General features: G+C 40.9%; 3 protein-coding genes across 4 annotated transcripts; 1 reads left to right on the forward strand and 2 right to left on the reverse strand.

Annotated features, from left to right (window-relative positions):
- Positions 1 to 1,343: 1,343 nt before the first annotated feature.
- sharpin (SHANK-associated RH domain interacting protein) lies at positions 1,344 to 7,538 on the forward strand. 2 transcript variants are annotated; one of them, XM_028020390.1, is made up of 9 exons: positions 1,344 to 1,992; positions 4,630 to 4,804; positions 5,206 to 5,295; positions 5,366 to 5,507; positions 5,589 to 5,679; positions 5,761 to 6,046; positions 6,410 to 6,507; positions 6,615 to 6,722; positions 6,807 to 7,538. In XM_028020390.1, exons 1-9 carry the CDS (start codon positions 1,729 to 1,731, stop codon positions 6,855 to 6,857), a joined length of 1,305 nt encoding a protein of 434 aa, XP_027876191.1. In that variant the 5' UTR covers positions 1,344 to 1,728; the 3' UTR covers positions 6,858 to 7,538. The 2 variants fall into 2 exon arrangements, with proteins under 2 accessions (XP_027876191.1, XP_027876190.1); XM_028020389.1 differs by having other exon boundaries at positions 1,358 to 1,992; positions 6,407 to 6,507.
- Positions 7,539 to 8,716: 1,178 nt separating this feature from the next.
- gpaa1 (glycosylphosphatidylinositol anchor attachment 1) lies at positions 8,717 to 13,949 on the reverse strand. Its single transcript, XM_028020388.1, has 13 exons — positions 13,814 to 13,949; positions 13,390 to 13,486; positions 12,780 to 12,959; positions 12,564 to 12,675; positions 12,324 to 12,471; positions 12,123 to 12,224; positions 11,817 to 12,013; positions 11,532 to 11,728; positions 10,819 to 10,972; positions 10,619 to 10,690; positions 10,338 to 10,534; positions 9,634 to 9,804; positions 8,717 to 9,536 (listed from the first exon to the last, which is right to left on the reverse strand). Exons 2-13 carry the CDS (start codon positions 13,461 to 13,463, stop codon positions 9,293 to 9,295), a joined length of 1,848 nt encoding a protein of 615 aa, XP_027876189.1. The 5' UTR covers positions 13,464 to 13,486; positions 13,814 to 13,949; the 3' UTR covers positions 8,717 to 9,292.
- A 151-nt stretch (positions 13,950 to 14,100) lies between these two features.
- Positions 14,101 to 16,378, reverse strand: exosc4 (exosome component 4). The gene is made up of 3 exons (XM_028020395.1): positions 16,165 to 16,378; positions 15,048 to 15,254; positions 14,101 to 14,976 (listed from the first exon to the last, which is right to left on the reverse strand). Exons 1-3 carry the CDS (start codon positions 16,333 to 16,335, stop codon positions 14,617 to 14,619), a joined length of 738 nt encoding a protein of 245 aa, XP_027876196.1. The 5' UTR covers positions 16,336 to 16,378; the 3' UTR covers positions 14,101 to 14,616.

Raw genomic sequence — 16,378 nt, forward strand, 5'->3', positions numbered from 1 at the left:
GTTTCCTTGCAGCTATAAACCATATATCACCACACACACACAAACACATGCCACCACACACAGGGGTGCGCACGCCGCCACACACAAGCTCACTTTCTCACTACTCTCTTTACTTCACTAGGAAACTGCGAGAAAGCAGTTGTTCACACAACTTTTGACAAGAACCTTTTCTGTTCCCGTGGACAAACTCCACCCACACTGAGTGGACACTCAGCAGAAGTGGAGGAAAACATAAATACTCTCTGCATGACTCATTTATCTTGATTTTAATCAGCGGGTCAAATTGACCCAGAACAGTATTTGTGTCTCAAATTCAATTATAAAGATCACCCATTGAAAAAAAAAAAGGGTAAAATAAAAACATTACCAAAGATCAATTTCAAGGAAATTATTGTTTTTTTGTGTCTAGGTTTTTTTCAGTGGACATTGAAAATGTAAATTGCATTTTTTATGTCCAAATGAGTAAATGAATAGGTTGTCGTCATTGATCCTTAATTTCTGAGAAATAAAAAAACATCACTGCACAAATATTGATTGAAATGGTTAGTCTTGGAGTTAATAATCAGATACAAAAATGTTTTGGAGGAATGTTTTGGTTTCTGACACTAGTGCATGATTAAACACTCCCCGGGTCAAATTGGCCCACGAACATTTTTGCTGTACCCTAGAAACGAACATAACAGGAGGGTTAAACATGCCAGCATTGGAAAGATATTATAAATTAGTCATACAAAAAATTAACTCATGACCCATTTCATAAGTAAATCATTATGTATGTTTCTGCAAATTATATAGTGGTGGTCAGAAGGCCTGATGGCAAAGGTGCAGTCAGACTGCCAGCCTGAAGAAGGCTGACACCACCATCAGTGTGTGAATGCATTTGTGAATGGGTGAGTGATTGAATGTAGTGTGAAACCCTTTGCGTCCTTTGCTCTAGATAAAACGCTGTACAAGTACAGGACACTTGCCATGTTGAACAAAAAGTTGTGTTTAAATAAGCAATTAATAAATACAGAATGAAATTACCCACTAAGGAATTATTATTCTTTTCTGATAGTTAACAGTTAACACTCCTTTATAAATGTAGTAATGCAAAGACTATACATTGCATGTCTGAGAACTTTTACACAGACAGACATAAGTGTATTTATTAGTTACAGCACAACATGTTAAAATATCACTAAAAAAAAGAGTTAATTATGTCAGCAATTTTATATAAATAGTGAAACTCGTTTCAGATATAGGTCCAATAAGAGCAATGCATTTCAAGCACATGTTTCTGGCTATTTTTGATTAAACTCGATAAATATATATGTATGTTTTAAATGTTATACTATCCAAGTTTCCTGAAATTCATTATAAGGTGATGGCTATGGGCAGGAACACTCTCCTGTTGCTCATATGAATACTGAAGTCACTCTGCTGTTGTATTACACAGTTATATGAAGAAGATGCTCAGGATTCTGTTATGGTTTTTATTTTAGATCATTTTCAGATTGGCGACTCTGTTTCTCCCCGGACATAAATAACAGACGTGCTGTTCTTCTTCCTGTTTTGTTTTTCTTTCGCTCCCCATCTGCTCGGTTCAATAGAAATGGAAGAATCTGCAAGGCAGATACACAACCACAGTCTACCCGTGAACATACCACGTCTCTTTAAACCGGGCCGAACCGTGTAGACCCTACGGCAGAAGCAAAGACCCTTCCTCCGGTCCCGGTGTCCGAAAACATGGCACTCAGCTCGGGTAGCTGGGCTCTCCCAGCCCCGGTGCCTGCCTCGTCCCAGCAGCCTGCGTGCAGCGGCCCCAGCCCGGCTGCGTGCTGCAGCACTGTCCTGATGTCAGTCCGCGTCTCGGTGTCCCACTCCGGGATCAGACCCCTGTGCCTACCTGGAGCGGGCAGCGACTCTCTGCGGCTGCAGCTCAGCATGGACCCGAACCTGGCCGGAGAGTTCCGCCTGGCACTGCGAGATACGAGCGGAAACCGCAGTGTGGTGAGGTTCCATCCGCATACTCGTTTATTTACCTGCAGAGCTGTTGTTAAACGCTCAGATGTTGAGGAAGCGCCCATGTTCCTGCATCTTTACATCCCTCACAGCAATGCTGGCCTGGACGGTGTAGGCCACAGGTGTCAAACTCCAGTCCCAGAGGGCCGCTGCCCTGCAATTTTTAGATGTGCCTCTGCTGCACCACACCTGAATAGAATAATTAGGTCATTAGCAAGGCTCTGGAGAACTTGTCTACACAAGGCAGAGGTAATTAAGCCATTTCATTCCAGTGTTTTGTACCTGTCGCACATCTAAAAACTGCAGGACACTGGCCCTTGAGGACTGGAGTTTGACACCCCTGGTGTAGGCCATCTTGAGCAGTTCAGAAGCGGATTCGATATTTGATCTGCTTTTGCAACTATACTACTAAAGTTACATTCAGAATTATAAAATCAGGAAAATAAAATCATACAAACTTTAGATTGCTTCTCTTCCGTTTGGAATTCGAAAGCAATTCAAATCCACTATATGCAGAATGAGCTGCATGTTACCCACCACATTTTGAGATGTTGCACAGTAACTCTCATCACTCCATTATCTTTTGAGCCCTTTTGGAATCTACCCTTCAATTTACCAACATATATCAGTTAGACATGTCTTTTGAATTACTGCTGCCAGCTATTAAATGTGCCGCTCTCCTGCTTTCATTAACATGAAGTACTCCTACATTAGTTCTTTTGGTTTCTTTTTGGTGGATCTGCTCAGTCTTCTCAAAGCCCCAGTCGGTCCCGGCCTCTCGTGCTCAAGCAGGTTCTCCTGAAGGTTTCCTCCTGTTAACGGGGAATTTTCCTCTCCACTGTCGCTCCATGCATGCTTGGTGTGAGGGATTATTGTGAATTTAATGACGCAGTGTAAGCAAATCAACGGCTCGTAATCTGCTGGATTTCCTTCGACAGAAAACTTGTAAAACTAATTTGAATAATAAACTGAGCTTAATGAACCGTGTGATAACCAAGATCAACTAGAAAGTATGTGTAATTTAGTTGAAATGACTTAACAAAGTGAAATACATTTGTTGTGAAATGGTGCTATATAAATAAACCTAATTGAACTGAAAATTGAATTCTGCTTACCAAGTTTTGATATTTGTGCATCGCTGACCCCAGATATTTCGGTCAGACAAATTTGGCTTTCTCTGTACACATAGTAAAAATGTGTATTTCAGCCAGCTGATTGGTAGTTATATTACATCCAGAAAAACGTTGGATCACTGTTACACTTTTCTCATTAAAAGGACTTTAAATCACAGCATCTGCATGTTAACTTTTTGAAAACTTGTTAACTGAAAGAAATTTGATTAAAAAGCTAAACAAACAGTTTGGAGCACACTGGGAGAAATATTAAGATCCTATGGCGTCTTTGAGTTGCTGTCAGAGTAGAAATCTTTCAGTCATCCTGCAATTGAAGGTCTCAAAAATGTCACACAACTACAGAAGGTAACATGCTATGATTATTTACTATATGTTGTCTAAGCAGCCAACTAATTATATTCCAGAAGTGTAGCTCTAAACATGCTGTATATAAAGAAAGGTAACGCTACCTTTTCCGTCTCTTCAATGACTTAATGATCCACTTTCTGGCCTTAATAATGTCTTTCAATAAGATCCTTATGAGAACAGAAAAAAGATTTCGAAATTTTCTCTAAATATATTGAGAAAATAAAATTATATTGAGAAAATAAAAAGAAGAGTAACTTTAGTAAAAAAAAATACAACAACCACAAATTAATTGCTGTCTTTTTCTGCGTTTCTCATACATCAGCGTGAAGGAATTCGATATACTTTTAAGGATAAGAAATTGTTATTTTAAGGTTTTCACCCTGCCAACATGTAGACTTCACTTGGCTCACTGTATCCAAACACAACTCCCACATCTGTCCCGTGTTTGCCAAGTTCGCCACATGACGAACGCTCTCAGGCTCCAAATCTGCTTTTCATTTCTGAGTAAGACGTTTTCCCCACCGACAATTGAGACACTTTCTGATTTGCATGGCTTTACTTTGATCCCCATTTCTTTTAGATCATCTATAAAAAAAATTTCTCAGTCATTTCAAAGAAGTCATGGATGTCGTCTCTCTCTCTGGCAGGAGGCAAAGCACCCTTTGCCTCTGTGGCCTTATGTTCCCTTATGTTCCCTAAAGAGCTGCAGTGAACTAGTGTAAACGGATAATGTTGAAAGAGTAATCTCTGAGGATTTACACAATTTCTGGCAGATTCTAAAGGGGGTACTTTCTGTTTTCTTGTGCAAACTGTAAAGTGAACACTTCTCACCACCAGGTTGAACTGTGCTTTTTTAAGTTCATGTTAACTTATGCTCAAATGTGAGTATGAACGAAAAGAAAAGTTTTTGGAAATACTTAAAAATACATATTCCTCTATAGATTGCTAAGCTGTTTTTATATGTATATTTATTAAAGCCCAATCACAAACTACTGAAGAGGAGAAATAATTTGTTCAATCATCCACTCTAATATGCATCTACAAATAATCAGACCAGCGTTCTCTTTAATTCTCATCTCACTGTTAACTTACCTAACCTCATTTGTTAAAGCCGTTTTGTCACAGCATGTGTTCTTACCTTCAGTTCATTGCAGAGTTTGACCTGCGCTCGGTGCAATACGAGGTCAAATCCTCTCGCTGCCATGAGATGCGTCTTGCTGCTTCACCTCACGACTGCATCCGCTTCAACTTCCGCTGCGACCGCGAGGCCGAGGCCTGGTCCACCGTGGTGATATCGTCACTGAGAGAGGCGCACAGAGGTCAGTTTGAACAAAACTCCTGATTTTTTTTTTTTTTCTTTATAGCCTCAACATTTCTGTTGAAGATGCTGGAAGATTATTATAGAGCAAAATTATTCATCCCTGTTGAACTTTATTACAATTGGATCCTTAAATGTGAGATTTCACAGGTAGAAATCTATAAATTAGAATATCATTAAAAATATATTATTTAAACAAAACATTTATTGTTTTCAAAATTGATTTTTCAGTTCTTTTATCTTTTGAAATATATCCGTCTGATTTCCTCTCAGAAACAAAATATTTTACTTGAATGACAATAAATCAGAAAACTTCTGAATAATTGCGGGCTGAACGGTATGTTAACCACCACATATTGAGATGTTACACAGTGACACATCTCGCTGTTTTCTCTCTGACAGTGGCAAACATAAACGCCTGTGAATCGGATGGGAAACACGACTCCGAAGCAGCGGTGGATCAGAGGAGCTCGACCTCTCTGACGCTCTGTGGTGAGCCTGTCGCTCTGCGCCTGCGCTCGCAGCGGGCTCTGGAAACGTCACCTTGTCTTGTGATTTTCAGAGGAGCTGTGTTCGGAGCTCTCCAAAGTGATCGAAGCAGGCGACATTCAGGCTGCCTCCCAGCACGCGTCCGCACTGGCTCGACAAAAAGCGATGCTGACGATACAGCCGTCCCAGAAAAACTACACAGATGGAGAAATCAGGTCAGAATTAAAGCGGGTAGGCTTTCGACCCAGTCCGTTTCACTTATATTTGACTTATGCCGTGATCCATGTTCATTCCAGTTTATCCGTGGTGGTGGAAGATGCCTCTTCTTCTTGTTGCGTCACAGTTATAGTCTTTCCCTACATGTCTGTAGCCACACTCAAACAACAGGTGAGAAAACTGTGAAATTGGTGAAACAGCAAAGCTTCCGGTGGCTTTTATCCGCAAACTTCCATAGCTGTGCTTCTCCAGGTCTTTCTAGAGTATGGTTTCCATCCTCGTGTGCAGCGCTGGGTGATCGGTCAGTGCCTGTGCTCTGATCCGCGGTCACTGGCTTCCTACGGAGTTCAGAAAGACGGCGATACAGCATACCTGTACCTGATCTCTGCCAGACAAGCTCGCATTACACGGCAGCTGTTCCAGCAGGACCTGGAGAACTCCCTGACGGCTTCGGCGCTGCCCCCCGGAAGCAGCCTCACCTCCCAGGTCTGGAGGGGTTACAGCACACTGCCCTCAAAGCTTCCCCACAACAACCAGGGTGAGTGCAATAAAAGTCACCATTTCCTAATTTGGTCTTCTATTGTCTTTCACCAATGCCTTGTTGCAAAATTCTTGTTCATGAAAACAAATAATTAGACTGAAAATTTTCAGATTTCTTTTGATGAGAGCTAATTAAAAAAAACACGATCCAGTTGTCCACTTAAAAAAAACTCTCACTTTCACACACAAGCCATCTTGGAGAGTTTGTTCGGGATGTTTGCGTATTCTTGTGGCGTTCTTGTCATATTATGTTTTGTTTGATTTTTTTTATTAGAAAATTCTCAGGTAGTTCTTCAGATAGCCGTCTTTTCAAGTTTTCAAGTTTTTGATTATTTCTCTGTCATTAATCTATTTTTAGCAGAAACAGGTGGAGGGAATAACAAAGCAGGAGACATCAAAGATGTCCTTGATTTGGAGAAGCTGCAGCTGAACGATCACTCCAAGGCCAATAAGATGCAGGTATCTGAGCCATGCGGTGTTTTGAATAGACCACGGATGGAGCAAACTAAGGAGTTTGGTTTCACGATGGAGGAATCTAAAATATTTCAACTTTTTTCAACTTGCAGCAGACGGAGTGGGCCTGTCCTTCGTGCACTTTCATCAACAAGCCGTCTCGCCCGGGCTGCGAGATCTGTGCCACCGCCAGACCCGACGTGCAGAGCTGCATCCAGCAGGTACTCCCACTCGTCTGAGTCCAGTAGAATCAGTCTGACCGGCCGCTCTCACACAGTCACCTCCTTTCTCCATCTCTCACCAAGGAGAAAGGACGGAGAGAGGATCGCAGAGAGTCTGGTTTGAGCCGCAGCTGACTGCCTGTCATCGTCGCCTGGATTTCGTTTCTCGCTCACTTCGACACACACATACACACGCCAAGAGTGAGCAGTTGAGATCTGAAACACACCTGTTGGCAAAATACTCACAGAGGGAGAACAAAGTGCACTGATCACCATCTGACTGGAGCGAAGGCGGTGCCACTCAATCCTCTGACAGAGAGTTTTGTCTGTTTAAATATGGACACCATGACATGACTGTGACATACATCTCATTTGGCCAGACATCTTCGCTATTTGTTTTAGTGGGGGTGTCTATGTGTGTGTGTGGCGCAAGCAGCCTGATATTTATTTTAGCAGAGAAAGGGAGTGAAGTTGTTTCTTTGCATCCAATTGCAGCCGAAAACGAGGGGACGTTGGGTGCAGCGTCCCCCAGATGCGGAGAGGGCAGCGATGATGCTTTGTGCAGTGGCCTGGTAATCTGTTAATCTGTCACCTGCAGCAGGAAGACAGATTAATGCCAAAACATTGTTGGAAACGAGAGGCAAAAAGCATGCGCCATGTACAGGGTTGTATTTAGTGTAAGATTTTTACTAAAATGCATTAACAATGTGATGTAAATTTCAAATAGTGGTTTAATTGTACTTGATTTCCTCTGAGTTGTGAAAGCGAGGAAAGATCCACTCAGTGCATAATCTATATATAAAGGAAGGAATCGGATTTGAGTGTCTGTCTGTTCTTTGCCATTTCCTGCAAGCATCTTCACAGTTCCTCCGACACAAAGAAATGTCATTTAAGATTCAAACTGGAGAGCTCGTCTATGAATAAAACTATATTTTAGTTAGTTTTCACTGTCATACACATTTGGTATTTGTTGCATAACAAAATGACTATGAAAACATTAATTGCCGTGTCTTTATGTCCATATGCAAAATAAGGGGAAAAAAAAAAGACAAGAGGGTCATGAACCAAACATAAAAGTCCAGGTGGTTGGGCTAAAAACATCCTTCAAGGTAGGAAAGATGAAACACATGTAACATTATAAAATATCTCAAATAAGAATAAACTAAGACATCCATAAAAACATGTGAAGTATAACCTAAAATAAAATGTAATTTAAAAGTCAGCAGCATGCCAAGTTCTTTTTCCCCATAATCAAAAAGAAATGTTATTTAGCTACATATGAATCAAGAGTTTCACTGTAAGCTGAAACACTAAAATAAGGTAAGGAAATTGTTTTGCAGTGCAGCTTTATCAAGCCAGGACAGGAACATTTAAATTAAAATTTTAAATAATTTTGAATTATCGCATGGAGCGTTCCATTCTAGTTTTCTTAAGTACCACAAATAGCCCATTGCTACTTTTATAAAACGATATGACCCAAGTCTGCATTTGTTGGTATATTTTGACCATCAAAATAGATTCCTACCCCTGGCTACATAGATCAATGATAGAGGTACGCAAGAACAACTCAAGATTGGGCTCTTATCTATGCAGATCTATCTGTGCTGATCTAAGCTCTTGATTTATTGTTCCATTACATTCTGACCATCAATGGTCAAGACCAAAAGAATGAGATCCTGGACAGCAAGTGGTTGAAAAGTTGGTTGGCTCGGCTCAGCCTTAACAGATATGGTGTAGATCTCCATCACCTGTGGAGCCACTGCTTCTCTGCATCGGCTGGAGTCAGCTGAGGTGTTTTGAGCATCTAAACAGGACGCCAATGGATGGAGAACCAAGTCATGGTCAGAAAATGCTGAAGGGAGTCACCAGCATGAGGAGGAGAGAGCCGCTGTGGAGAGGACCGTCTAGGCTGGACGGATGCTATAATAATTTACACCTTTACAGTTTTAAAAGCTTGAAAGAGAAATGAAAGCAGAAACAAACACAACACAGAATCGGTTTTAAACATATTTAACGTTGTGAGTTATAAATACGAAACAAACACGTCTCACTAAACAAAAATGACAAAAACAAGTAGAAAAATATTGGTGGCAGCTTGCTTAACAGCTTATCCACTAATAGCGTCATAATAATGATCAGGCTAATATCTTTACCATCCTGTCCCTCAAGCAGTTTTTAAAAACAACAGTGCAGTCTTTTCTTCAAGTAGCACAAATCAAACTATTAAAAAAGAAACCAACTTTCCTTACCAAAGAAAAATTGTATTTATGTCCACTATTACATGTCCCCCTCCCCAACAACTGTTAAAAGTTATGTGAAGTACAAACCACTTTATGCACCGCTTAAAATGTTCAAGATGGCCAGAAAATGGCTGTAGTCTCTGGAAGATGAAATACAAACTTGGAGTAAAAATGTCAAACCAACAAAAAACACAGAGTCATTTGTTTCTCACAATGTAAATGTCCTTGTTTAACTCTCCAGTGGATCTAAGCATTTGTTTTTTGCATTTCCCCAAAATCAAGTAAACCTGAGATCATCCCAAAGTGTGAAGCCTGCAGCAGACTTGCACACTACTTCCAGAAGAGGATGTTCCAGAAAAGCAGCCAGCACGGATAAACCATCAAGGCGATCAGTGGATATACCAGAGAACCGTACAAGTAGTGGTCCAGGATTCCCTGCGAAATAACCGACAGGTACAACTGCCAGCCATCCTGGAAGCTAACAGGCATTTCCTCCAGCTCTTGGAAGAAAAACACAGAGAAGAGGAGCGTGAAGGCTGGGCTGAGGATCACCAAGACGACAGCTGACAAAGTTCTGAAGAGAAAGAGAGAGAGGAATAAAACTGATCACAGTTCAGATTTATTTTGGTGAGACATAAATGTTGATCAAAAAATGACTGTCAGTGAATTACTTTGGCATGTGGGGTGTAACAAAAGCAGCCACAGGCACCAGGGTGAGAGCCAGGATGAAGCCCAGGGAGAAGTTAATGAGGGCAGTGCAACCCAGTAGGACAGCCAGGTAAAGAACAGCAACTAGCTTCAGCACCCTCCAGCCCTGCTCCGTCCCCTCCCCCGACAACAACCTGCAACACAACAGAAACTGTCAAAGTGAGGGCTCCACTTCAGTGGAGGCAGCTCCTCAATATGGAGGGAAATTCATTTTTACCTGAGGCATGACTTTCAGAAATCATCTCAACTGATCCATCTAAGCAAGTATGTAACAATGATCAGAGTCTGATCAGAAGAAGTTTTTTTTTTTTTTCAATGTTTGGGATACAGGAAACATGGCTAGAATGGAGTCAGCATAGTGGTAAAAAGTCAGATCTAAATATCAGAATTAATCCAAAACCACGACACAGGCAAAGCTAAATGTTTATTTAATCATATTGTTTGGTCAGTTCTTATGCTGGGTTGTTTGGAGGACATTTCAAAGTATCCACATATTGGTTTGAATCAAGATTACATAAAGAGGTGTTTGTTTTTTGTTGCCCTTTTAATTTTGTGGCAAACAGTGTCGTTCCGGACACTGTTGGTGAACCTTAACAGTGTTTTCATTTAAAAGAGTCTGAGTATAAATGAAAAAGTGTCATAAATCAGAGGTTGTGTCATTTGGTACCTGTGTGTGTTATGAGGCAGAGCCAGGCCTGCTGTGTAAACAGCAATGACTGTGAGGACGACGGCTTCAGTCTCAGAAACAGGGAAGTGTTCGACAGCGATCTCCTGGAAACGGGTTGGCAGGATGTACAGAGCCGCTCCGGTCAGGTGGCTGATCACCAGAGGAGTCAACACTGACAGAACCCCAGGGCTGGACTGCTGCACTCAGGAGGGTTTTTATGGGTGAGTGAGCAGGAACAAATGCTTTCATCTCTCATCAATTTATCAGTGTTTATTTCTAACCTGAGCGTTGTCACCAACTCCATCCGCTGCTATGGCAGGTGGACTGACAAGCTGCACCCAAAGGTCCAAGGCCTGAACTTAAAGTCAAGGAGGAGAAATGGAAAGAGTGCACAACTAAGATTCAGTCAGTAATAGCAGATTTTTTTTAGGCTGACTTCAGCTAAAAAAAAAAAAAAAGTGAAATCATCATCAGAGGATACACGGAGCAGCAGGATGACCGCAAGGAGGCCAAAGGCGGGCATATAGTATCCAATGGAGACAAAGTGGGAAAGTGATGGCATGAGGTAGAAGAAGTAGGACTGGTGAAGGCGTTCCAGAAGATTATTCAGTTTTCGAAACATTCCTTCCAGGAGTCTAAAACGCAAATAAATAAAAAAAAGACATCAGAAATGCTAATATTTCCAGATATGAATTTAAATTTCATTGAAAAAGTTTTAGAAAATAATATTTAATCAATGAAAAGACTTTATAATTCCTGATAGCTACCCTTCATTGAGGGGGAAGCAACAAGTGATTGCATGCATGAGGTGGTTGGTTAGTGTGCTATATTCAAGCATATTAATGGAAAATCAAGTGGCAGAAAAATGTTTGATATTACAAGGTTATTCAAACAGTTGTTTATTCTGGATGACACAGAATTTTTTGATATGCACATAAACCTGTACTACAACATTTTCCTTAATATTCTTGTGATTTTAAGCTATATTTTGAACAACAATGTAAAACTTATACAGTTTAGGAAATTTCTAGAGAACAAATTGGAGAAATAGCATGCTTAATAAAATGCTTTGTATCCTCGATGCCTGAACATCTGATAAAGACATACATGTAAGAAAAAGATGAATTTGGTTATTATTAAAAAAAAAAAACAACAAACAAACAAAAAAGAAGATCAGCTGTCTGTGGTTCTGACCTGCCGACGGTGGTGACGTCTGTCTTGTACTGGCGGAAGCTGTTGATGCCCTTGATGGTGGCCGCCTCTATGTGGTAGCGCAGGAACAAACCGTGGTCTCCCCACGGCCGCCCGCTGGCCTGCTTCATTACCATCAGCATCATGGTCTGGACGGCATGGCTGTAGCCTGACACGCTGTCCCAGTCGTTCCTCTGCAGCTACAGAAGCATTCGCAAATGAAAGTAAAAATTATAATCATTCAGCTCCGCTAACCGGATAACGCTGTATGTGTTTACAGGCCTTTACCCGGCCCTGGATGGTGCAGAGGACTCCTATCTTCTGGCAGAAAGCATAGAAGAGGTTTGCCAAATCCAGGTTTGGCAACTGGCCATTGAGGCCTTCCAGTATTATGTCCAAACTGGTGATGACGTCACTGCTGAGCTCCAAGGACAGAGCAGCCTGGATTGAACCACCGCGACCTTGTAATGGAGACCAGTCCATTCCTAGAATAAAAAACGCACCAAGATGCATTGTTTTGGACTAAATCAAGAACATATGACGTACGCCTTTTACTCAAGAATCTCTGCTGTTTATTTTTGATCAGATGATCACCTGTAGTGTTGGTGTGGTGGTAGCTCTCCAACCAGGCCTGCATACCAATCAAGTCATGCTCGTTCACAAGGAAAATAATGTCCTTGGCCCAAAAAACCTGACCTGGTAACCAAAGATGAATTACTTGAATCATCGGCACTGAATTTAAGTGTCAAATCTTTTCCCGATTGTTGTGGAACAGTCAGAAGGTGCACTACTCACTGCGGAAGTAGTGAGCCAAGCCTAGCAGCAGGCCCACAGCCTGGTTGTTGTTGTCGCCGGGGCTGCAAGAAGCACTGAGCACCAGGGCTTCAGTTCGTGGAGCTCGAGGGGCACGAAGGATCCCGTAGACGTTTGTACCTTTCACCATCTATTAAGAAAGATACAGTCAGTCAATATTTGAGAGAAGTAAAAAGAAAGGAGAGTGAAAACGTACGAAATTAATTCTGGTAATAAGCTTACATATCTCTCTTTATTTTCATCTGGAAAGGGCAGCGTACGAGAGAAGCTCTGGGTGAACACCTCCAGCCCTCGAGCCTGCATCGTTTTCACCAGCCAATCCACCGGCATCCCACTGCAAAGATGTCAAACAAACCAGTAGAATATTATTCATCTCATGCTGGGATTTTCAATAAAATCAACAGACAAGAAAAACGTTTAAAAAAAAGAAAAACATACCCAACTTTCTTCTTGTGAGCAGCAAACTCTTTGCCTGTGGCCAGAGCTCTTTCTCCAGAAGGGAAGCGCTCCTCCACCATGGTGGATCCCATGGCATTCTCTGACATATATGTCCGCAACGTGAACGGCTCAAACGCTAACCCCATAAACCAGCACACACCGGCAAAGTAGCAAAGTGCACTGGCATGCAGAAAGAGAAGAAGGAAAATTATTTACAAAACTGAGCCAAAATGTAAAACTGTAGTCCTGTTTAAGAACAACAGGACTATTTCTTATTTTGAAATTTAAGCTAAATTTTAGAGGAACTTAATAACACTGAAAACTTTCAGCTAAGGGATATAACCTTTACTCAAAGACAGCACTTCTTAACATTGTTTGACCTCAAGCGTAATATGGATCTAAACAAATTATCTATGCAGTGTGCTCTATAAATAAAACTAGGTGATGGATTTAATTCTTATGTTTTACATGGACCTCAATGTATATAAAAACTTTTAGACGACATAAAGAGATCACAAGACAGTCTGGATCCTATAAAAATAAAGGATGTTATTAAAATGATGAAACACAAAACAAAGCTGAATAGGATCCAGTTGCGACTGACACTCACCAGATCGGAGCATTGAGGCGGGTCAACAGACTGATCAAAGCCCGTCTCCTGTTGGGATCAGACAGCAGTCCCATCTTGTCGTTTCCTTCACCGGGTCCTGCAGGAAGCGCACATACACATCGACTAAGAAATATACTTTAATAATATTTATCTTAAGAAGTTATAATGTTGAATATAATCGCATACATTACTGTCACACGCTCCAAAACAAACATACATATTATTTGAGTTTTCATTCATTGCTCAAACTCTGTTGTCTCAACAGTATTGATGACAGCCCTTCTGTGATTAGCCTTATGCTAACCAGTTACCAGGCAAGTTTTCGGAGTTTGTAAATTTCCCGAAACGCGTATACATCCTCAAGAAGGATCTGTTTTAATGGTTACGAAGATGTGTCTTACGTTTCAAATATGCAAAAACGTACCTCAGAATAGTGGTCACATCCACCTGCAGAGGCGAGGTTTCATAAGAGCAGCAGCTGGTTAAAAGTCGATGCTATTTCCTTGTTTTAGTGGGAACGTATTTACCGCGGACCGACTTCCGCTAAGAAAATGCATCGAAATAAAATGGAAAATAAAAAAAATAACACAAAGGTAATCTTTAAATTAATTTTTTACAATATGAAATAAATAAAAGTAGCACCCATTTCATTGTTTAGAAACCTTTTAGTCCCTCCCAATTTAAATTGATACCAGGAAAACGATCCATCTGTTTAAAGTTGCATACCTCGATTTAATTTTGCACATAAGTCAAAATAAAACAAAAACCCTCTAAATTCAGAGTAGTATGTACACTTCACCGAAAGAACAAGGCATTACATTTATTGTGTTTCTGCAACTTCAACAACAAAGTACAACCCCTCTGGATTAAAAGGACAGAGGCAAAAACAAAATACTTAAAAGATCAATTCCTGCCTCAGCAAATTGGCACAGAAATGGCTTTGTTGGCTTGAGGGAGAGCAAATAATAAACTGACAAAAATATGACTACAAGATAGCTGTAGACACATTTTTTTTACGGCATTTTCAACTGCTTCTCATACCAATTTGCATTTTGCTCCCGTCCATCTAAACAATCTCATAAAACAAATTATTTATTCAGAGATCATACAAAAAGCAAGCAACTGACTTCTTAATTGTTAAGCTTATTTATGTACAAAAGTATAAAGAAACGCTTCTAATGAAATAAATGAAAGCAAACAGTTTCTTTCAGAATCCCAGTGCAGATGTTACTCTCTGGAGAGCACCGACGTTTCTTGGAGGTGCTGCCTCACCACCTCATCCAACACCTTGCTCACACATTTACAAGCAGTCATTGCGGCTTCAATCAGAGTTCCCAGGTGGTCCTGATGAAGTCGCGCATCCATCTGAACGAGAGCAATCTGTCCTCCTCGGGGCAGCAGCGCCAAAGCCAGAGAACTCACTCCTCCGCTCTCCTCAGCATAGCAAAGATCGGCAAGGGGAGTCTCGTCGACGAAACCTACAGTGCAGGCGCAGACATAGTCTCTCATGGGGATGCCTGCATCAATGACTGCCAATGTGGCTGCATTCACGCATACACTGTAGTTCCCTCCATCTGACTGTAGAATCTGGAAGGGAAAGCATATTTTTAATACAACCCAGCTGGTGGGACTTGGCAAACCTTCAGTTTTTAGTTTACCTTCACATAGATGTCTATCTGAGAGCGTGGGAAGAGCTGGGTCATCACAGCAGCTTCAAACGTCTGCTTCAGGTGGAGACTCATCTCGGTGGATTTGCGATCTCCGTGTGGTCTCCTCTTCCTCTCAGCTGTGCTGAACGTGGCCATGCTGTACTGGCAATTGATGACAGCTCGATCGTGAAGAGCCCGACTTCTGGAGCCCCGCATCTGAAACAGACACAGACAATAACGTCAAATAATAAAAGCCCAGCTACTAAAGGTACCATAACTCAACCTAGGGATGGTTATAATATTCAGGAAGGACTAAAGAAACAACAAACAAACTCAGAGATGCCGAAACACCAGTTTCCTTGCCCACAGAGTATATCACCATGTTACCAAACAATCCCAAACAATATGAATGAAAATTGATTTTGGAACAGATAACCCACGCTAACAGTAGAATGTTGGGTTAGTATGAAATATCAAGTCCCAATTACCCCTGGATCTTATTGATGCCCAGAGAAGGGTGTGGTTTCTCTGCATCTTTAATATTAAAGTTGGTGAGTATACATACAAAAATAAATTTAATTACTATTAAATGAGTTGTGCATCATTCCTTCCCAAATTACTGTGGCATATATGCTGATAATTCACACTTCTGAGAGTAACAGCCTCTAGCTAAATATCTTTATCCTGGATAAGTAGATGTTTAACACATGATTACGATACATGTTTTGTTCCAATTTTTGATATTTTATAAGAATGTATTAGAATTCATAAAACAAAACTATTTTAATTCAGTAAAACTCCAATAGCCTAATTCTGATAGTCAAGTGTTTTACAGCACTGCTGTTTTTATAGGCGTTTCCCTACACTCACATGAAATGACAAAAATGCTATATATTAAATTAGAGGGAAGCCGTCTTTACACATGTAAAGCCTAACTGTAAGAAAAAAAAATCAATCTTTTAATAGAATATGATAGGATTATTTAAATAAAATTGCGAATAAAACTTTTTTTTAACCTTCATTTTAAAGTTACGGCCTTCTAACCAGAGGTAATTTCTTTAAAATAATGGAAATGTATTTAATTACTCTGCTCTGCAGTGCCATTCACTTCTACAGATGTACGTACCTCGTGTGGACCGTAGACCACAGCCAGAGCCTTGGTGTTTCCTTGCTCTAAATAAGCAGACCCGTCAGCCTGGGCAAACACTCCCATACGGGCCTGAACTTTCCGTAGTTCGGTGGATTTTCTTCCATCCAGGCGGTATCCCTGATCAGAGAGCAGCTCCAAGCCCGCCATGTTTCCGTAAGCTTCACAGCAACGCCACAACCCACGTGTTTTT

The sequence above is a fragment of the Xiphophorus couchianus genome, chromosome 6 (assembly GCF_001444195.1).
Source record: "Xiphophorus couchianus chromosome 6, X_couchianus-1.0, whole genome shotgun sequence".
NCBI classification, from domain to species: domain Eukaryota; kingdom Metazoa; phylum Chordata; class Actinopteri; order Cyprinodontiformes; family Poeciliidae; genus Xiphophorus; species Xiphophorus couchianus.